Source organism: Gobius niger (assembly GCF_951799975.1).
Source record: "Gobius niger genome assembly, chromosome: 9".
Lineage (NCBI taxonomy): Eukaryota > Metazoa > Chordata > Actinopteri > Gobiiformes > Gobiidae > Gobius > Gobius niger.
Genome location: NC_136860.1, coordinates 20175682 through 20199538, shown reverse-complemented (window position 1 = coordinate 20199538; position 23857 = coordinate 20175682). Strand labels below are relative to the sequence as shown.

General features: G+C 40.4%; 1 protein-coding gene across 1 annotated transcript in view; it reads right to left on the bottom strand.

Moving 5' to 3' along the window:
* The window catches only part of st6gal2a (ST6 beta-galactosamide alpha-2,6-sialyltranferase 2a), a 41509-nt gene that overhangs the window by 4807 nt on the left and 12845 nt on the right, over positions 1-23857 (bottom strand). The window contains exons 2-6 of the mRNA XM_079562389.1: positions 19345-19395; positions 18244-19267; positions 6495-6592; positions 5414-5515; positions 2161-2335 (exon numbers count right to left, since the gene is read on the bottom strand). Of these exons, the coding sequence (XP_079418515.1) occupies positions 2161-2335; positions 5414-5515; positions 6495-6592; positions 18244-19186 (1318 nt within the window). The 5' untranslated portion in view covers positions 19187-19267; positions 19345-19395. The remainder of the gene's footprint in view (positions 1-2160; positions 2336-5413; positions 5516-6494; positions 6593-18243; positions 19268-19344; positions 19396-23857) is intronic.

Below are 23857 nucleotides of genomic sequence, written 5' to 3'. Positions count from 1 at the left end.
TCATATTTATCTCAGTAATCTCCAGCAAAAGTATCAAATCGATATCTCTAAATTGAAAAACCTGCAGTGTCTTGTCTTAAACACTACATTAAAGCCACACTGCATGCACAGTATGTGGAGATGTCACATAAGCAACAAAACTGCAAGAACTTATATGTAAACCTAATATGTAGCAACTTGTTGTAAAAGCAAAGCATCAACATCTCTATTGAGATGAGCTGGTGATGTCCCGCTCCTACTAAAATACGGAGACTACGAAGTCTCAGAAAGTCAGGAAAATGATTTTGAGGTATTTTATTTATTTCTACTTACTGTGTGAAATGGTTCGCAGTGTGGCTTGAAGGAGGGAGAAGCTTGATACTGTATAACACTTGCCAGATCAATCAGAAGAAAAGTGATAACAGTCTGACTGATGGGCCACCTCAAGCAACTTATTAGAGTTCAATTAAAGCAATGCGCAGCTGGACTGTGTCTCATAATTACACACTTACAGACAGCATCATACGACTGCGAGATGGCATTTTGCTACAGGCTGCGGTGTACCTATTGTGCGCTGTTTGATGGTGTTTGGAGAAGCCATGTATGATCATTACAACTGTCAATCACATGACAGCCCTATACATCGCTCTGTCAATGGAAAGGCTTCCTCAAAGCTATTAATAACCCAATCGGATGTGTCTGGAAATCTCACCAAGACCATGCGTGGTTGACAGGTGGCTCCAAAATGAATATAAGCAAGGATTAAACAATGAGGAGCCGTGCATTATAGGCTACAGTTTTAATGCACGACATGGAGTGCATTAAAACTGTATAATGCATGGTTACGAGTTTAATCCGCTTATACCATGGTCCCGCAAACTGAAACTGAAATGAAATGTTTTATTTACAGATGCTATTTGTCAAAGAGCAATTTTTTACTCAACTGAGCGTCTCAATCGATAAACACTTCTGGTTTCCATCTCATCATTACAAAAAGCAATCCAATCTAAGCGCCAGCATGGAGTGTTTAATAAGGGTGTTTTGTTGTTGACAAAGGTATAGGAAACCAACGCACAGGGAAATTGGTGAAATTGAGTATTTGAATATTCATATCAGCGGGAGTTATTATGCCTGTGTTATATTGCATAATTAGGGCCAACGCTCTGCAGCAGAGAGGCGCAAACACATCTACCACAAACACACAGCATTATGAGGAATGAATACTAATACTAATCCTACTACGTTTTCTAATTAGATCTTGATTATGTATTTAAACATTTTATAGAAATGACAAACTGGAGGTTTTGGTTGCACAGTAATAACACGGTAATAGGATGGATATAACATGATCACTAGACCAACAAAACACTTTTACCTGGTAATAGTCTTCAAACTGGGTCGTATTAGTTGTTACCATAGTTACATGTACTCTTTTAGGTACAACGCTACTTCTTTTCTTTTACCAAATAAATATATCTCGCTTACTCAAAAGACTAGACTATTTTGTGACATAAACTGTCACTTCAATGCTGTAAAACTGTGATTAACACATACCATGGGCATTATCCAATCAAACCAGTCGTAGAAAAAAAACGTACAATCCTGTCAGATGCACTTTTGTTTGTCCAGAAGCAGACAGCCTTTACAAAATAAAGCTCTATAAGAAACAACAGCCCCTTTGACTTATTCGACTCCCCATAATTCATGTCAAGTGTTTACTGCCAAACTGACAGATTATTCTTGACAAGTGTATTCACTGTGCCAAGTGTGGTGTGGACGCAAATTAAAAATAATAGTCTGGTTCTTGGAGATAAACAAAGGCGTTGTCATTAGTCGGTTATGTGCATGAGCCATGTGATCGACTGCGGATATTGAAATGTCTTCATGCTGGAGAGCATTATATTGACATGCTAGGGTGTGCTTCAGGAGTGACCAACATTTCCCATGATTTCCCCTGCCTCCTGCACGGGGGGGGTGTTGCCGATATTGTTACTGTGCATAGCCGAGATAAGAATTCCATCATTTCTTTTGTGCGACAGGTCGTGTGCGGCGGCTAGGTTTCTACCCGCTCCGAGAGGAGGTGGAGATAAGAGTACAGAAGGTTTTACGAAACAGAGGGGGGGGGATGCCAGATGCAAACCGCGTGAGCCCGGGCTTAGTGTATGCTCGGCCATGTCTTACCGATAAATCCCGATGAGGGAGGATTAGGCTGGATGTTCTCCTGAGTATTGCTCTGGATCACATCCCAGAGCCTCCACACGAAGCCCGGGTGCAGGATGTAGAAGGGCTGAGCCGGGAGGCGCTTGCGGTGCTCCACGTAGGGGCCGAACAGGTTGTAGTCAGGGCTGGTGTACCACTAGAGAGGGAACATAAGGATGCAGGATGTTACAGCCATGGTTCATGTAGATGGTTACTTTACTAGGACTGCAAGATTATTCACAGTTAAACTGACATTGAGATTTTATAGAGTAGCGAAGGTTTCCGTCACTTACTTTATGCATCGTTTCCTGCAAATAACAAATTAACAAATCTTCGTGGGGACAAATCATCCACAAATGGCCCTATAGTTTAAGTTGCTATAAAACATGTTGAATTTGTTTAAGCAGTATCTTTCAGTCTTCTTTCAAATGGGCATGTACCTGAACATGTTTCAAAAAAGATGATAATAAACCTAATCACAAATATTCCACATTTAGATTTTTTTTCCCGAAACACTGTAGTTCCTTGTATATATTTTTGATAAATAATGCCTGTGAACCTTACGTTTCCATAATGCTGCAATCCTACACTGCTACTAACAACATCTGCAATTATTCATAGATTTCTTACAATCATTAAAAATTTCCCAGTACATAATATTTCAGTCTAATCTGATTTCTATATGTTCCCTCGCTCATGTTTTTATGTATGCAGCTTGTGGTGCAAAAGGTTACACAAGCAATTTGTGTTCTGAGAATTATGTTAGATGGCAGCTTATATTAATCATCATGCCATCTATGTTTTTGCAGATCGATAAAGCAGTTAGTCGTGGCCTCAAAAAACATTGTCCACAAACACTGTCACTATCTGTCAAATTAGAAATGTGGCGTGTGCCGAGTGAAACATCGTAATCAACATTTCCAAGGAAAGCCTTTGTTGTCAGAAAAGCAACTCTGGCTGATACATTAAGGCTGTTTTATCAACAAGTACTTTTATCAGTATTCTTCCCATTGATTTTACAAAACATAACAGCTTTTCTCTCTTTGAAACTGAAATGGTTAATGCATACAGTGTAATAAGCCGATACTGACATTTTCCTCCCAGGTTGGTTTGGTGAGATGTGGCTGAATCTGTTTTGTATCAGGATTGGACCGTGGTGGCAAATGTATGCATGTAGTCACAAGATGTCAACAACAGCAACCTCTGCTGTGGTGCAGTGAAATGGCATTATTGTAGAGACGATAGATTCTCACAACAAAGCGGAAAAAGGAAAAAAATGCATGATTGGATTTTTGCTTGTGCGTGACGACAATAAAAGGAAACACACCAAAACACAGGTAATAATCTCTATGGCACAAGCAATAGGAGACATACAGTATCAGGCATCTAACATTGCTACTTGTAAAATGTTTCAAGCCACGTATCAATCCATCTGCACACTCAACACGGAACTTGTCGTGATGAGATTTATAAATTCAACATGCAGTTATTAAACAGTTATTAAATTTGACATTATGACTCGGCAACCGACCTTTCAGTCTGTCAATAAGTCAATTAATTTATAACATTACAGCAGCCAATCACGTTGCATATCCCAAGGTCTAGTCACGAGGAATCACTGGGTTTCTGAGTTGATTTGAATTCCAAACTGCGAAGGTATTTCACTCTGTATATACTCATCCACCCCAGTAATTTCTAAATAATGTCAGAAAAAGGTTAATATCGCAGCAACAAGAAGAGGAATCTATGGCAGCACACAAGAAGGGGGAGAGGTTAAGCCGAGTGTGGTCTGAAAGACACAAACCACAAGTCTCACAATGGTAGCTACTTCCAGCGAATGCGTCACAATGTCATCAGCAGCATCTATTATCAAAGGACCATACAACCAACTGATATAACATTTATGTATCTGCGCCTCGGCATAAGGATTGCAAAGATAATTTCCAAAGCTAATGATGTATTCATGTAAAACATTTTCTAGCAATCCTGTGCAACCGCAATGCCACAGGAGCAAGTAAACTGTCCTAAAACACAAGTAAACTAATGAAACCTAATGAGCAGCAGGACAGACAACAGTGCTATTTTTGTTATAGGCTATATTTGGAGATTCATGTATTCAAACCTTGTGCGGCCACATGGTGGAATATTTCCATGAGGCAAGCAGGTGATGCTCCAGACGGAAAGCTGAGCCCGCTCAAAGTAAAGTCACATGTATTTTACCAACAAAAACGCTTATAATGAAATGAATGCTTGTATTTTGTTATATTTATGGGCTAAAGTATTACAGTGTGGCTTAGAAAAGTAAAAAGAGTAAAAATTCTATGTAAATATGATTGTGATCAATTGTCCCGCCCCAATTGGTCAATAGAACAAAAAACAATGCACATAAGTCATTACAAATAAGTTCACAGCATGGTGCTCATCTTAATATATCTCACGTAATAAATTGCTCAACATTACACCAATACATGCACTCCCCCCCCCCCCCCTCCCCTCAATAGATCTAATACTAGACAAGTCGTAATGGTCAAGTCCACCCATTGTAAAGGTTGAGCCAATGTCAGGCAGCCACATCCTTTCTGACAAAGGGAGAAGGTGGAGCGGCTTCAAGGGCAGATGGAAGTCAGATATCGGGGGAAGCGGAGATCGATAAAAGACAGCGGATGTGAAGGGGAAGACAGGGACTATAGCAGGTGTGAGTGCTGATGTACTGTTTGAATAGAGGAATTGACTGGGTGGAATACAGGTTTTCATTTATTCTACTATCTGTGAGTTAACATGTTATAAACTCTGTCGTTTTAAAATTGGGGTGGAGAACAGGTCAGACCAGTTTAAGATGAAAGTGCTTTTCTTTCTCTATTACTAGTTTGATGAGGTAATGCCGGCAATCATAGTTTTATACCAAATCAAGTGAACTTTTCTTCATCAAGTGGAAATTTTATGAAGAAAAGTTGAAGCGGGAGAATTTCATATTCTAAAGGTAGAATAACTGGCATTCGCTCGTGGACCTTATGTACCAAATCCTACATAAAGTATAATACTGTTAAATCATAAATAACCTGTCATAAGCGCTCAGAGATCACCGTTTCAAAGTTGCACCCAATCGATAAATAAAATACCTATTTTTCATTGCAGAGTTATTTTTTCTACGCATCTACCACAGAGTTGCGCTGCCCATCGTTCTCAGTCTGGAATCATGATCACACAAGTAAATGCAACCTTTTGAAAAACCCACCTTGTGCAAGTTGAGGGTGTAGGGCGCGGGGTCCCAGGCCACTAAAGTGACGTTTTTGTAGATCGCGCTGGTGTTGAATCGATGTCTGGGATTGGTCAAGATCTGAAAAGGTCACAATATGTTTTCTTACTTATGGAATCCATACACAAGGGAACCAGTCTGATCTTCACGTTTTTGCTTTGTACAGCAGCATTTACTTATTTATTTATTTTAAATAATGAAATTATGTGGACATAATGTTAATCTTTGAGTGAAACAGAGCCATGCCACCAATTATTATTATTATATGCTATTACAATAATGTACTAGGGCTGAAAGATATATCGTTATCGTATCGATATCGAGATATGAACATTCAAGATATTAAAATAGAAAAAGCAAGATAAAACGATAGAGATTTTCATCAATAAAACTGCACTCTTTGTTTTTTAAATGCTTAGTTTTCACCTAACCCATAGTTATATCGTATCGATATCGATATATCTGGCATGAATATCGAGATATGAAATTTTGTCCATATCATTCAGCCCTATAATGCACACTATATTTAACACATATATTATTTCTATATTGACTTTTCATAGTTCTATACAGCGTGTGGCCTAATTTCCGATTCAGAGTAAATGATATAAATGGCAATTACTAAATGCCCATTAGAACAGATAGGGTTAACTTTGAATGGAGAGAAAAACACCCAGCACATCATTGTCCCTTATAGCTACATACATTGTCATATATAATACGCTCCATTGATGTATAAAGAGCTCTTTCAAATGCAAAGAACATACATCTGCCAATGGGTGTTATGGGTCATAGGTTGTTTTTCATGTCTAATTTCTATTCGTACTTTGAGGTAATCTTCAATATGGAGGCCTCTCTTGTTTGTTTTGTGTTGTGACAGTGCTATTGTTTAAGTGAAAAGAGCTCCTAATAAAGAATAATGTTAATTTAAACTTCTTTTTTTTTAAGTCACGCACAGGCAAATTCCTTGGTGCACATATGGGGCTGGCACTGGGCTGTGAGGTGGATTGTCCGCCAGTGACGCACTCATGTCCATTATGAGCCTCTCTCTCTCACTCACCTGCGAGTTGATGATGCGTATAGTGGTCCTGTTGCCCACATCGCGTTCATATCCATCTGTCGGCGCCGCGTTGAACCGTAACACTGCATCGTGTGTGTCTGAAAAGGCAAACCACACACATCATCACTCAAGCGGCGAGTGCCCTGACACACATCCCTGCACTTACAATACAGACTTCATCATTTTAAACAGCAGGAAGTCAAGAGTGCTCTTGTTTGATGACTGAATGAGCAGTCTTTGTATATAGGCAGTGAATATAATAATACATAGACAATGACACATTAGGATTCATACAATGTGCAGCCCCTAAAGAGACGCCACATAGATTTAACTATGCCAAAAGGTATAGGATAATTATTTATTATTTATTTAACATTAACTGATGCTGATTCTTATTTCTTAAGTGAACATGTTGAAAGATGCACCTTGAGGGTCTTGAAAAAGCTTCAGAATGGTCAAATCATTGGCATGTATATCAAGCAATGAAAACATCAAAGGAGACTGCAGAAACGACAGCACTTGAAGAACTGTCCAATGAATTAAATTCTGGAAGGATAGTCGACTCTTCCATCAATACATGAAACATGAATGCAACACTGGGAAGCTCTATAGCACTACAATGATGACGAAACCTTCTGTTGGTCTGTAAATGCAGTATATTAGAATAACTGCCTTGTATAAAATTGCTCTCTCAAAATGGCTGTAGCAAATGTCTTGAAATAGGCCTCTGTCTCTTTAAGAACCTCTGACCCTTTCCGACACGCCCCCTCCACATGCTGCCTGTGGCATCAGTGGGGAGGGGGTTCTGCTGAGGAGCAGGGGTTGGTTACTCGGCTGGTGACGAAAGCTCGGAGGCGTCTCCAGGAGGTGGGGGCGTTCCTAGGAGGACTCAGGCAAACCTATCCCTAAAATGGCTGCCATCAGAGTTTTTACAGATTACTCAAAAATACGTGAATGTGCCAAGGCAACACTTCAGGCATGTTTTTAATGAGGGAATGACTTAATAACATGATGTAAAGCTTGAAAAAGTCGATTTTGCATAATACCCCCCCTTTAATCTTCTTGTTGCCACAGCGAGGGACCTTTTTTGGTGGCGACTTTTTGGGGGGAGGGGAATGTTAATGTACAATTTGTGCATTTGCTAAAATCGACATCTAAAACAACAACAAAACTACAAGTGTCTTCAGGTTGTGGCGCTGACACAATAGCGAATATTCAAGAGAAAGAAGAGAAACAAGAGGCTGGAGAACTAATAAGCCATATTCTGAAAAATATACCTATGTGTTGATGATTGTTAAGCAGGTTTTATGAAGCTTTCTTGACCTTTGCATTGAATGCATAAAGACTAAGTATTCTCATTCGGTCTTTTCTCAACCAGAACATGTTGTATATGTGATATGGATTTTATTTGCTATTAAAGGTTTTAGCGATTTGTTTGCTTTTAGGATTTTTAATGCATGTTTCAGTCCAATCTTGTTGCCACAATTACACTGCCATGTGGCTGTGTTAGTCAATCCATAGCGGTAAGTAATCCGCGCACCTATGCGATGGCGTGCAGGGGAAATGAATGGGCACTCAGCAGAGATGGATCGAACAGAGACATGGCTGTGGCCAGAGGGTCACCGGGAGGCACGGGCTAGGCCGTACAAGGACTGGAGACTGAGGACACGGACATGATAAGCCATGGGAGCTGCAGGAGCAGTAGCGTGTCCTGCCTGCACATGTAGCCCTCTGGCTACTTGCTTCAAACTAAGTATTGGCTGTTGCTGGTTGGTTGCTGTCGACCCTGGGTTTTCTGCCCCAGGCCCTTCAGAGGATATGGACGAAAGAGGGGACTCACTGGACTCAAATTGGAAGTTGGGGATTTTTAGTTTAGGTCTAGGCCACGTCCCATCTTTTAATGTCTTTTAATTAAACAGTATTTTAAATTTTTACTTGACTTTCTGTTTTATTGGTTACAATAAATAGCTCCCACTTCATTTGTAGTCAATACTGGTTATTGCTTATCAAATTTCAGCCACTCCTTCACATCAAAACCTTCCATAAAACTTAAACCTGTAACATATATGCATAAAATAAGCATGTAAGAGTGCATTGTGTGACAAGAGGTGATGCAGGAAGAGTTGCTGTAACTCTACTCTAATTAAAAGTTTGAAAACACTGTTTATCATGATCACAGCAAAATCCAAGACATCATTTACATAAAGAGCCACTGGCTGTAGGAATGCGGGATTTGACTGTAAAAATGTAATCGTAATCTTATCTGCTGGTAATTTGGGCGTATCACCACCATATTGTGAATCAGTGTTTTGTCTAATGCAGCTCCACACTCTTATCATTTTTCTACACAATCCCAAGAGAGGATTTGGAGTGAAAAGTGTCTGAGTTTAAGCTTTCTGGGATTCCTGGCATTTTCGATAATAATAATAATATACCAGTTGAAATTTTAACATATAAAATGAGCTGTTCACATAAAAGCAATTTGACAGCAAGGTGTGAATTTGCCAATAGTGAACCAGCACAGCAGCAACAACCACCATACTTTCTCTACTTTATGTTTTTGCTAATTGTAAGATACATTTAAGAGGCATTTAGTGCCTGTGTACCACCAGGCCCTACACTTACTGTGTGTTTGACCAGGTGGGACATTATGAAGCATATGTATTGAGTACGGGGCTCATTCAGTAAGGAGACACACGTCCAAAACTTCTACCAAATGGGTGCATCCTAGTGGCTTAGTGGCACAAGGCCATTAGCTTCTATGGACAGAAGTCAAAAGACTGTTTCTCCTCACAGGTGCACTGTCTATATTCCACAGTTTAATAGTTCAGCTTAAAATGACGGGTAATATTCAATCAAAGTTGAATTCAAAACTTTATGGTCAGCCTCGTCATGTTCTGCATTATTGGCATATCCAACAAATAATATATGTATTTATTTGTTCATATATTTGGACAGGGAAGCGCATGTTAATAAACCCACATGAGAGTCATGTATGTAAATATGCCACACCAGGTTGTAACCATGGGCTAATTTCCATTCGTGGTACGTCTCATTCACTAAGCATGTGTGCATGTGCAAAGTAGAAGTGGTGCAGGTGCAGATGAGATTTCTGTCCCTCAGAAATGTTAAAAATACACAGCTCATTTACATACCACCATCACCAACAGTTTCTAATTATAAAACAGGTGTAACATGCAAACACATACTCTCAATCTAGAACCTCATGCCAAAGTGTACTTTAAATGTAGCATCATTTACGCTCTATACAAATTGCATTATGACTTTTTGGCATATTACCCAATTTTAAAACAGTACTAGGTTTGCGATTTGTATTAAAATTAAGATCCCTATCATAGTGCATATTTTAAACATGAATGCTTTAACGCTGAAATATGATAAGCTTAACACAAATCATGCAGCTAGAGGTTGAAACTGCACGGTTTGCAGGGTTCAAATATAGGAAAGACCCCACTAAGACTGACAGACCATATTTTGATGTTTGGAAAAGATTTGATTATCTTTTGATTGCAATTGAATTGTGCAGCCTTATTGCGGATACCCGGGTTCCGCAGGTGCAGGCTGTGATGTCTGTTGGTGGTGGTTGGAGGGGCCAATGGCGCAAATTGGCAGCCTCGATTCCGTTATTCTACCCCAGGGCAGCTCGAATAGAATCACAACCGCGAATGTAGTGAATGAACAATGCGTGCATTTGTATAATGTGTTCAAAAATATATAAAACCAATGCATCGTCATCAATTATGCGGTCTATACTGTATCAGGTTAAGAACACTAACATCTATACAAAGCACATCCAGCGTTTCAGGAACAAAGCGGTTTGTTTGTTTGTTTGTGAAGGCTTTGTGGGAGCTGTTACCATGACAACAGTGGGACTACTGCAGAAAGGTAAATTATCCATTGTCCAGAAGACCACTGTGAGAGTAACCTAAGTGCCCTCCAGTGGTTAATCCAGGTATTACCTAACAAGAGATTTCTGACACTCAACAGCCACCTCCAACTCCAGTGATCTATGGGGCCATGACAACAAAGATTATTTCCAACTCTTAATCTACCCAATTTCCAGTTGCGACCGCACTGATTGGCATTCAAGGCACCACTGTGAGGTACAATTTCTAACACTCGTAACACTTGTACCCTTCCCACAGCACCACTCCAAGCTCCGGAACAGACATAATTTGAGGTAAACAAGCAGGTGGAGCGCCATGATTGAAACTGCGGCTCCAGAGGTTAAGTGATCATCATAAAACGGCAACATTGGTGATGAGCTCAGGCGATTCCATCTCTGACCAGGGCAGATGTCGTTTGGGAAGACATGTGATTGTGTGTAATGTACCGTTAATCATGACTGAGTGTGTACTTCTCCCATATAATTGTACTCAATTGTTTTTGGTATTGCCTGGTGATTAATACAGTATGTTTCACCCCATGGGACTATAAATAGTGCTGCATATTAACAGCACTTGGTTTGTTTTCTCTAGTTAAACATTACTTTCCCCTGAAAACTATGAGAAAAAATGAATGGGGAGGGTATTTTTAGAGTTCAGAGTTAGGCAGGAGAAATGTTTCTTTCTATGTGCCTTTAAATGAATAATGCTCCTCTTTCATAAAAAAAATCTCAGTTTACGTGTGCTTAAGAAGACGAGGATTGCATAAAAACAAGAGGAGTCTGAAGAGAGCTCATTAATAGCGCTGCTGCTGTGGACAGAGTAAAATCCTCCAGGACTATAGAATATGCAGTCCAACAGTGGCAGTGAATAATAATGTGAGTAACCTAGATAGAAAATATACAGTTGCCATATCAGTCATTCTGTGTGGAAGATTTTCCGATTCGATTTGGTGCCAACTTTAAATGAATGCCACCTTTTTAGACTCCCTTTCGGTCTCTGGAGCGGCAGCTGTTATTACACACTCCACATCTCCTCTGGTGCCCCCCTGCTGTGACAGGAATTGACTTTGAACGAGCACCACTGTATCAGAGTCAGGTGACCAAGTCTAACACTTCCAGTAATAGAATCAGCTGTATAATTCCAATAAAAACTGGCATTTCATCTCCGTAAATGGTTTGTACAGTCGGAGTACATTTTATACAGGGATATGAACCACTGGTCATAATTTAACACACAGATTCTTCTAAAGTTTTGAGGGCGCCAATTGAAAGGATGAAAAGACGCTCATATGCACTAAAACAGGGGTCTCCAACAGGCCAATTTCCGGCCCACGAGATGATCCTTGTTTCTGACTTGTAGAGCACAAATTCCTGAGTCTGTAAAAAAAAAAAAACATTGCCTGTCTAGCCCATTCCTGTGCGGAGTTATGCATTTTTAAATAAATAACCAGAATGCTCACTCCAGCCACTAGGGGGCAGCTTGAATAAAAAGGAAAGAATTCCACACATGTCCAGCAGTGGGCACTGACTTAAGAAGAGATCAGGATATCAACAACACTTTATTGTATAGCCACGTGGAAAATGGACAGTCTGCCCCTGGGCAGCTGTGGCTACAATATTAGCTTACCACCTAGTGCTGAAAGAATGAATAATGGTGACAGTGTAGCAGAGACTTGTGACACAGGTTTGTTACGTGCAATACAAGAGTAAGCCGAGGTTGCAGTCCTGTCAGGCTTATTATGATTCATTTATTGAAAAAGGTTTGTTCAATAGTACATTCCCAATCAAAACATATTTTACAGGAGCTTTTGTTTATGGACCCTGGCGATACAATCATGATATATTTTGGCCCTGAAATTTACTTGGAGACCCCTGCACTAAAACATTGAATGCTTTTCAAACGTCACCTCTTTATTCAGAGTAATATAGGTCATGAGTGTAAAGGATTACTTTCACTTCAAATACTTTGCGTCTCAGCGGCCTTTCTGTAGAAATAATGTTCTCTCATATCTCATATCATTAATTGACATCAGACATCGTTCCCTGCTTTGATGCCTGAAGGTTGTCTTCTCTTCTCTTGTTAAAATCATATATTACAATATTACATAAAACATTGCAATTCTAAATCTCGTCATACTTATGGTGTTTTCTTATTGTATTTATTTATCTATTTCATATTTGCATTCATCCCTCAAGATGTGCATTGTCAAACAAACACATCAATCTCTCCTTCGGTCTTCCTCTGAGACTGTGTCCGCTCTTAACTCCGCACTCTTCTACCTACGCTGTCCAACTTTAAACCATCTCAGTCTGATGATTTGTAAAGACGACAGGCCTGCATTTGTTTTAGACAGGCTACTAAATTGCCATTTCCCAAGCAATCATACTGCAAGACCCTTAGTTGACCACATGAGGGCAGCGGCGCACTATGTCCTCGTCTCTATAGACAGAAACCTCAATAATTCAAACAGCCCAACACAAACTGTGTCCTTTTCAAATGCATGGCTTGAGCGTTCAATTCAGTTTAATAAAAAAAAACTGCCCTCATTTGTCACTGCACAGAGGAGATTAGTTTATGGAGTTGAGCAGCCAGGAATACAGTGAAACACACACGCACACACACACACACATATACACAAGATCAATAGGCTTTGATTTCCTGTTGAGGCTAAAACTGGAGGAATAATGTAACCAAGAAACAGTGAGAAAGTGTCCAATAGAACTAAACAGCTTAATTACAATGTTCTCCTGTTTCACGGCTCGGTGGCAGGGCAAATCTGTGCTTTGAGGAGTGAGTGCCTTATAATGACCCCACAGCTACAGACAAGGGCCTTAACAGGAACTGCATTATCTTGCCAGCAATAGACAACCAAATATTAGGGCTCAAAATGCATCATTAAAAATCTAGATTAAAAGAACCTAAAAGAACCCATTGGTATAAAACAACAAAAACAGTCAATGCATTTTGTGCTAATTATGCAGTTTCAGGAGGGTTTCATTACCCAATAAAACAAAAATATTGGAATAAATGCTTGGTCTGGGCAAAATGATTTGTTTAATGTTGCTGTTGCACAACTCAGTGTATAATATGCGTCTCAAAAATAACCCTAATTCCTAATAGATTCGATGTAATTACATATAATGAAAGAGTAAACCTCCATCTGCTACAACAGCCCAAAGAGCCAGGTCAAAATGAAAGCTAAAGATGACGGTAGCAAACGTCAAACATGCTAAAAAAGATGAACTAAACGCAACCCTGGGTATGTTTGGCTGAGGATAACATCATAACATGGTCAATAATTAAACAAAAGATGATTTTACGATTTTATAATAATTGAAAGTGATGTTAATCCCTGCAGAAGCCAGTGTAGCCGTGCAAAGTTTGTTGATGGGGTAGCTTTACTTTCAGCATTTGGACTGAGACCAGAATGCAAATATTGGTAGGGGACAGCCACGCTTGAGCAGAGATTTGGAAACACCTGTCGATCTCAGAGCTGAAGCCAGGATTTACACCAGACTGCATTTTTGTATTAAATAGATTAACCATAATTCATATAGGTTTGAGGATTATATATCGCACCACATTACAGAAAATAAACATGCTGTTTTCTGTTCTTTCAAATCACTATAATAGCCAATGACCCTATGACCCATCAATCTTGTTATGTGTACTACCATTGTTGTACCAAAACTTCACATCACAGTCATCGCATGGAATAATGATTATAAAAAATAGCAATTACATGGCAGTTGCTTATGAATACAGGATATATCTAATGTCTTACACTTGTTTTGTGCTTTTCAAGTCTGTGTTGCCAAGTTTCTCAAAGTGCCACGCTGTAGTTATTATTAATTCACACCATACTCTGTGGTGGTAGACTATCATTCTACTTTGTTACATGGAAACTAGGGCTTATCAAAATGTTAGGTGATTTCCACACGATAAGGAGCCACAAAATATTGCAAAACCACTGAGGTCTTTCTTCTTTCTCTGATCAGACTGAGTTCCCACACTATTTCGCAAAAACAGCCAAAAACAATGCACAAACGTTCAGTTTAAAGGGACTATACAGAGTTTAAAAATGTTTAAAATTAAGTATTTTCCTCCCCTACATGTTCCAACAATGTCCTAATGTGTAGACCTGTTCACCACAACTGCCTCTAAAATCCTGCACTGTCACTCATAAAGGTGTTAATTTGGTCCGAAGTGCCGTCATGCACGAGCTTAATATAGAAGGTGCAATTACACGTATGACCTGAGGTGGCAGTAGTGAGTATAAAATGGCCAACTTGCACCTAGCCCCTTTCAGTCGTGCTATCCGAAATGTAGTTCTATTTCACGTGTTTTAGGTCTGATTTGGTATTTTATAGGTCATAATTTGACACAATTTGATGAATGATGTTGGAATGGTTTCTGACAGTTATCGAATATCATTTCTTGTTGTCTCATATCAAGCAGCTCTAATGTTAACATGATTAATTGGTCGGCGCAGCTAGAAGGTCCCGGATTCGATTCCCACCTGGAAAAGACCTTTCTGTGTGGAGTTTGTGCAGGTTTCCTCCATGTTTCCCCTACCAATAAAAACATGCACAATAGGTTAACCCTCTATCCAGGTGTTTCCCTACTGGGATCAATAAAGTATAACTTAACTTAACAAACTAACCCTCAAGACTGGACAAGGAAACAGTTACTAAATGCCTTGTTCACATTATGGAACAATTATCCTGAACTAGGGATGTCACAATTCTAAATTTTTTCATGATTAGCAAAATTAAGGAAGAAAATCAAGGAAGAAAATCTTGAAAATTTCTCAAACATTTACAGTCCTGTTTAAATGTTCACAAAAGAGAAGCAAGACATGCATACACATTTTCATATTTTTTAAGGGTTGTTTTAATCAAAAACCTATTGAACATTCAGCCTATGTTTTTTTTTAATCTAAACTTTTGTCATTATATAAAAAAAGCAAACTAATATGTTAAATAGTAAACTAATAAATAGGCAGTAGAATATTATTAGCTATACCTGAAAAAAGCAAATTTATGTAGATGTTTTCGAAAGATTTCTTTCTTTCCATGCGCTCACACAGTTAAAGTCCATTTATATGTGACATAAACGCGGCTGCACATGATTCTTTTGGGACTCTTCCTTTGGCAGTTATGAAAATGGATGAGATTAAACATTTGACGATTGAACATGCCGCTGACTTCATGTGCACACAAATAACTCATGCGATGATTTACCTTGGGTCCTAAAATTCTCACGATTAACCTGCTACCATGAGCTTTTATAACCGCGGTAATTAAAATCGGTTAATCTCGACATCCCTATCCTGAACCGTTCATTACACAGAAAGCTCTTTCATCATGAGAACAATATACCAGAACTGTAATAGATAACCTAACTACATCTTTGAGGAAAACAAGAAGTTTATTTGTGCTGGGGCTGCTTTGTACAGTTCTGTAGCTCCATCTCAGGATCCACCAGGCATCAAAACTTGGTATCAACATGATATCCTTTACCTTCTACCTTGTACTAAAAACATACCATCCCCAGCTCATGTAGTCCACACTAAATGTAATATAAACGTGAGGATAATTAAAGCTAAACGCTCCAAACCCAGTATTTAGGAGCCACTTAATCAGCTCATGCATGTACTACTAAACTAATAATGGTTGAATGTCAAGGGGACTTTTATTGGACAATTAAATCCACAAAATCTTCAAGCATTTCAGCCGCTAACCGGTTCTGCACCCACATCTTTATAAATACAGTTGACCTTATAAAGCTCACATATCTTTCTCAACAGGGAACTTTTCCAGCTGAGATTTTGAACCTTCAAAGCTGCTATTGACGCGCTTTCACCAAGTCTAATCTACTCTGATCCTTCTCACATCGAGGCATCAGCAGAAGCCTGAAATAAAGTACATGAAGTTGCCCTTTCTGAAATGATTTTGCACTGTCGCTCTGAGCACTGCAATTCTCACGACAATGCAAGAAAGCTATATGCAATGCGAGGGCGCCTGATTGGTTACCAGAGGGGGTGCTGCTTTTCACTACCCGGCCATCTGTCACTGAGTTCACACACACCCCACTTGCCAAAGCGCTGCCAAACCAAGAACACGCACAGACACAATGTATGGGGGAGGCGAGTCACAAGATAGAGCAATCTCAAGCAACACAACAAACAGAAAAGAAGTGTGATGAACGTACGGCTTCAGAAAAATGGAGATTTTCATATTTGTGATAAAAATCGACTATTTGGGTGGACACATATCAATGCAGACACCGGTTTCTAATTTACACGGGGGCATTGCTTTAGTATTGTGAGATAAGAAACTGGATACAAACTACACTAACCATTTCCTTAAAATTGATACATTGAATTGTTTTGTGAAAGTGCATCTACCGACAGTATGTACAACCAATGTCGTCCTTGAAAGGCTGGCTACGTTGAGCAAGTAAATTTACTTCAGTACTGTAATTTTGAGGAGCTGTACTTTACTTTTTTTTTGTTTTTGAGAATGTATGACTTTTACTCCAGTACATTTTAAATATAGATATAATACGTTCTACTCCACTGCATTTCTATGAAGTCTCCAAAGTAAACAGTATAAAATTTGCAGCATGTTTTGGTCCATTTAAAAGCCTTACGATACTCCAGAACAGTCGGGGGCAGTGTGAAGATGCACCGTCAGTGCCATTAACTCACAACAAGGAAGAACATTTGCCCCTGTCGTTTTGCAGTGCAGGTAGGGTTTCAGGTGCCATCTTCCTGTATTTGATGTAAATATATTGTTCGTAACACTTATTTAACCGAGTTGGCAAATGCACACAAAGCAGTACGAAGTGACTTGTTTACCTTAATAAATCCTTTCCGTAGTGATGACTACGGGACGACTTCCTGTTTTATAAAAAAGGAAGAGATTGTGTTAAGTGCTACAAGTATATTGTACTCATAGCTTCCACTTACTGATGCAGTGCGGTCTGCTCAGTTGATCCCTGACTATTGTTTGAGTCCAGTCTAAGGTGTAATTAAGTCATTTTGTGGCATAAGTGGCATAATTGACCTTAACAACACAACAATTACTGAAAGTTGGTCAGTACATAATTTGTTCCAGATGGTAAAAAATAACATTTGAACATTGTATCTATGGGATATGGATTGTTGTGTTTTGCAAAAATGTTGAGGTCTGGTGATGGTGTGTAGAGTCATTCAATCATGCAGGGTTAGACGAGAGAGCCCTCGGGCCTGTGGGGCAAGTCCCAAACTTGAACAGATGGGAACAATAAGCAGTGAAAGACTTTTGAGAAAATATACGGTATGTTTGTTTTTCATTGATCAATAGAGAAATTAGAACGCAAGGAGATGAAAAATCATAAAGAAAGGTAATTGATGAGGCATTTTGAATTCTGCATGTCTCAAAATAACCTGAGGGTTGTGTTTGGGGAACGTCAGGTGCAGTGAGGCCAATCATCAAAGCAGTGAAAGATTTAGAGTATGTTAGCACTAGATATTTTATGTGACAGGGCCAAAAAAGAAAAAAGGGGCAGCAAACGCATGTGCACCGACTTTTTCTAAATGGGTTTATGAAAGCTTTTTAGGAGCTCTTATTGTTGGTGTTGGCGGTGTTATAATTCTGCAAACAGCAGTATAATACAAACCCCAGAGAAAACAAACAGTAAAGCTCTCTTCACGTTTGTGACTGTTTCAGAGCACTACATTTTTGAGGCACTTCTAAGATGCTTCTTTTCAATTTGGATGCATGTGAAAATGAAAACAATAAGCAATTACATATGACTTAGATATAAACAGTAAATTATTCAATAAATTTACTGACCTATCTCCCTGCCCAGTCCTGAGCGCAGGATAGCCCCAGCGGAGGTGACAACAGCGCAGGTTTTAAAGAGGCCTGGACCGCTGCGCGTGTACAGCTGCTGGAGTGGGAGCGAGGGCACCAGATCCCCCCACCCCAGAGAGCTGAAGGGCTCCTCTGATCCGTCCACAGTGCCGAGTTTGACCTGGGCCTTGATCTGACACAACAGCTCTTTCGGGCTCTGCGCTGGTGTGCGATGTCCCTTATACACAACATGGTGCTTGTTGGCGTTCAAATAGTCCTTCATGGCACGCTGTAGACGAGGACTTAACATCCCAGAAGACACCTTGCCCCGCCACAACCGCTGCACCACCGAGTAGGATTTAGAGAAGTAGTACTCCTCTAAGTCCCTGGAGTCAGCCCCAGACCTGCGGCCTGCTGTGGTCCTCCGTTTGTGGCTGAGCTCCTCATCCTCCTCTTCATCCTCAACAGCATTGCTAACATTGTTCTGATAGTCCGTTGTCTGCTGAGATGTCCTTTCTCGACTGTGTGCTCCAGGTTCGTCTATATTCTCTGTGCCAAAGGACGACCATGCAGCCAGACTTTGAGGATCAAGATAATCCTGTTGACTGACCTCTTGGCTTCTATAGGGGGCGCTATTGGGGCTGTGTGTTCCCTCCACACTGGACTCAGGAGTGGGGTAGCTGTTGCTTGGTCCTGGTTTGGACTGATCCCCCTGGTAAGGAGCGGTCACAGTGACGGGCTCAGGCCTGAAGCCTGTAATAGCGGCCTGTATGGAGGCCAGGCGGCGAACGTCAGGGTGTGGTGATAGTAAAGAACCAGCCGAGGTCAGCGGCTCTCCAACTCGAGCGTCCAAGAAGTACGAGAGCAGACCCAAGAAGAGGAGGACCCAGGCCAACATGGCCGCCAGCACCATGCGACGCCACTGCCTCATGCTGGACATCATCACCCAATCACACGCACAGCCCTGACCGCTCCAGCCCAAACACCAGTGTCCCGGGCCGCAGCCCGCAGGTCAGTCCTGGGCCTGGAACAGAGATCAATGCTCAGAAGGAAGCAAGAAAATAAACAATGCTCCAAATGACAGCTAAACAAATAACTCACCAAACAAAGGCTTATTCCTCCATGTCCGCCTGGTCGGGATTTAACAGCACCCTGAGGGCACAGAAACTGCAAATTAGTAAAGTCAAGAGACATATCAGGCTGCAAACACCTCCTGTTGAGAAGAACTGGTCTGTTCTCAATTTAACAAACTTTACAGAGACGATTTAAAGAGCAAAGCTATTTACTTGGCAAATAGCCCTTTCTATAGCCTTCAGAAATTACAGTGCAAATACAGTCGCTTTTTCTTAACCGTCTTTGAAAAGATAAATCACACAAAGATATAACCAATCCTAAATTATTGAACAAACACATTTATTCTGAGCTTCAAACGAGACGGGCTCTGACGGATCCTCTGTTGTTCAGTGCAGTGTGGGTGTGTATGTGTGTGTGTGCATGTGTGTGTGGGCACAGCTGTAAAAGTGCGGTGAAGATCTGAACTAGAAATCCATCTGCACAAACATTTTTATTTATTCAGCGAGTCATCGAAAACCCGGCTCATTAAAAACACTGTACAACATCACTGATATTTGGCCACGAGCCTTTACAGCCACTAGTGGGCTCTATAACTGATGGCTTGTGCAATTAAGGTGAATAAAATGGGACTTTGGGGCTTGAGTTTCACCACTGGTAATTAAAAGTTCTGGCTCTCAATGTGGGAGAGTTTCTCTTGAGAATGAGGCGAACAGGGGGGAAGGTCTCTGCTCTGTCCCAATTATGGCTTCCTGTGTGCGGGTGCCCCGTGCAGCAGAGGTGGGCCCTGCAGTGAAACCTCTTATTTGGACTCTCACAGGCCACACCAAGGGCCAGAGCATAGCCAGTGACCCGGCCAACGCCACAGGGGAACAGCGGGAGGTAACTGGGCCAGAGGGAGCAGCCGCTGGTTGTTATTTGCATCTGGTTCAGTGTCTAAAATGGAAGAACTCAACAGACAAGTTTTCAAACCCTTTAGTTTTCACACTGAAATGAAATTCTAATTATTAAATTATAAAAATATTAGGATGTAAAAATAGGCAGATTGCATCGATTACATAGACGCTTCACCGGGCTTTAAAACAGAGTCGATGTAAAGTATATCAAAGAGCAGGAAAAGAGGAGGAGGACTATGGCTTTTGGCCAAAGTTGTGTCTCAGGATTCCCATAGCGGAACTGAAAGTGTCTGACAGGGCAACACCATTTTGTAAAAAAATTGTAAAAGTCAATGGAAACAAACAACATGGCTAATGAGTTACTGTGGCAACGTCAACTAAGACATCAAACATATATTGTTAGTCATAATGACAAAGACTTTAGGAAAATAGCATATGCCATTTAAAACCATTAAGATGCACACAAGTGTGCAGATATATTGTCATGTTTTGTGTACAGGAGCAAGCGCTGACGGAGGAGCCAGATCTTCCCTCGTGGTTTCTTTTTCAACTCGTGCGCAGCTTGTCATTTGGCAAGTCAGGCAACTGCTTGAGGCCCTTAAGCCAACAGGGCCCCAAGACAGCAAGTCCAGCCCCGGGATAGCACAGTTCCAACAACTACTATGTGAAGGGTGACAGAGCAGACCTTTAAATCTGGCGCAGTTTATGCCCCTTTCTTCCTCAGTTATGGTAATGTCATTTTCTAAAATAGGGCAGTGGGGGCAGAGTGTTTTATAAGTTATGACTCTATTACAGCATCGTTTAGTATTACCTGTTTATTGTAACATTGTCATGATCCCCCTGTTCTGAGAGGAACGAGCCGTGCTGCTCCTCCTATTCCCAATGTGTGCCGTTTGGGAGAGTTGATGGCTTCTCCAGAAGTTTCCATTGAAAGGCTTTGGGACTTTTATTCTCACTCTACTGCTCTGTAACTCCATGGAAAGCGTTCCCATTACATTAACCCAACCTACTGTGTGATCCTTCGTTTTTGTGATTTTTTTTTTTTTTCAAATGACAGATGTTTCTCTGAAATCTTTCTCTGTAAAATACCTAAAGAATGAACAAATAAACATGTGTTTTTTCTGTGAGTGGCTCACCTCTTCTAAGACCTGACTGAAACTTTACTGGGAGCGGGACGTCTCCAGCTCGTCTCCATGGAGATGTCGACTAAAGGCAGGTAAATATGAGATGTCTAGTTGGTTACTAGGAGCATGTTTTGTATCGCTGGTAACAGTTTAGTCCAAAATGTTACGCAGTGTTAAGTGAACTGTGGTATTGCGAGTGGAACCTTATTAACGGAGCGCACATTTTAAGATTGGTTAGTAATTTTGCAAATGTTACAACACGTTAAAAGCTACAAGATTTAAGTAGGAAGCACTGGAAGGTGTTAGTAAGTTTGACATATACCTAACTAGTAATGCTTTTTGTAACTGATTTATGTAACTGTTTTTTATTTATTTATTGGTCTAGCAAGGGCCACGAGTTATTTTTCTCTTCCCAGTAACACTGTGTCCCTGTTTCTTACAGAATTCTTTTAAAACATACATTTTTAATGCTCAATATATTCAATATCTGTGTCACACTCGGTCATGTTAACAGCTTGGGATACGATCTGGGTAGGCCTGACATGTAACCTGGACCAGCATGCTTTGCGCTCGGTGAGATGCTGAATCCGCTTATTGTATTGTTTGTGTACAAGAACCTATATTCTATTGTCTAATGGGATCAACTATTCCATTGCAAATAACTTGACGTTTTTTCCATTCACACAACTATACCGAGCTATTTGAGGCATGATACAATATTAATGGTATTAAAGCACTTGTTTATGATGATTTTTATTGATAGTAATAGCAGCCTTAACGTACATGATTATAGAGCCCCTGTGAATTTTTGCTCAGGGCCCCAAGACACTGTCGCTGCATCACTGCTCGTGGTCAACAATGGGGAGACGTGAGAACGTGAGAAATAGTCTATTTTTAATATGGCGACCGTGGTTGCTGTACAGACGGTGAATATTTTCAACAGCAAATATTTCAAGATAAAATAAGGCACTAAAGAGGGAGATGATTTACATGCAAGAATTTTGAACATTTGTGCATTTCAAATAGGAATGCAAAAAGGGGTGATAATAGCTTAAAAGAGAATTACACAACCGACCCCTGGCAATGTCAGACACCAATCTATAGGCACCAACAGAGGACTACTGTGTGGAAGTGTGGACGGCTTGGCCTTCACCTGGCAGTAATCAGGACGTGTGCTTGAGTGCATGCAACAACAAACGTGTGGCACAGATGGAGAGGGGGTGGAGGCCAGTCAGAAGAAACGCAGTGAAAACTGGAAACGGTGGCGCCAGTCCAGACATCCAAGTGTCTTTAAAAGGAAGAGGGAGAACACTGATACGTGTAAAGAAAGGGCTGTTAATTGAAGATCAGTTTATCAGAGAGAAAATGAAGGAAAGGTTTTCTCCCAGGAGGGTCATTACGTAGTTGAGGCCAATGAGGAGGCGCAGTGAGAAGAAACTGGCTGTTAATGAAGCAAAACGAAAAAAGGCCAACAGGAAACCACACGCATTTCTGCATGACTGTCTAGTTTGCATTATTATCTCTACAGGCGCTCAACACACATTAAACACCAATGGCCTACTTCAACCTTGTTCCTAATACAAGTGGACACAGGAGGCAATACGGACATAATGGAGATCGGGATTGTGTCACACTGAATCAGATTCTCAGTGTGATGTTAAAGCAATAGGGATTTGAGAATATGAAAAGCTCAAGTTTGCATTCGCACAGGAGTGATCTGAAATTATGCTGGGATAGATGTATTTAACAGCAGTTAAGACAGTTAACCCCGTTTATATTTTGGCTTTTGCGGACATCAAACATGGCGGATTTTCTCCATAGTATTCTGGATTACTTTAGTTACTTTTAGAGTTTTTTTTCTCTTTTCCTCAAAAGGTACAATGTGAAGGCAGTTGCATTTGTTTTGGTTCTCAATATCCAAATCAGAAAGCAAAGCGAGCCCTAGATCTTATAACTAAAGCCAGTTTGGAAATTAACATACAGGGACTCCCTCTCACTTCCACAATCCCAGCACCAGACAGTACTTGACTGATCTATCGAGGTTCTTAGCTTTTCAAATGAGGGAGGCCAAGTCCACATTTAGTGAAACTTGTGCTTGTGTCTTCATCAAGTCGTTGTGAATTTATTTTTTTCAACCACAATTCAACAGTATGTCAGCGAAGGACCCAAGAGTCATACCTCTGAACTCACACTCTGTGCACTCTATGTTCCGCATTAATTCCATTCATTTACATTACCATTGATGCTAAAAGGCAATTCCTGTGAGATACAACGGATTCAAGCCGACACTACGGGATGCAAAGCTCAGAGGTGTTTTTAATTAAGTTCAAGGATAAACTGAATATTAATCAATTCATAATCAATTGTTTCTCTGCAGCAAACCACTCGAACGGCAAACAAAACAACTCCAGGCTATATATTCGCCATTAGCCATTAACCGTGCAATTGCATTTGTCAGAAGAGTCGAAGCATTTCCATTAAATCATATGAGGTTTACAGCCATGCACAGTTCAGGCAGTGACA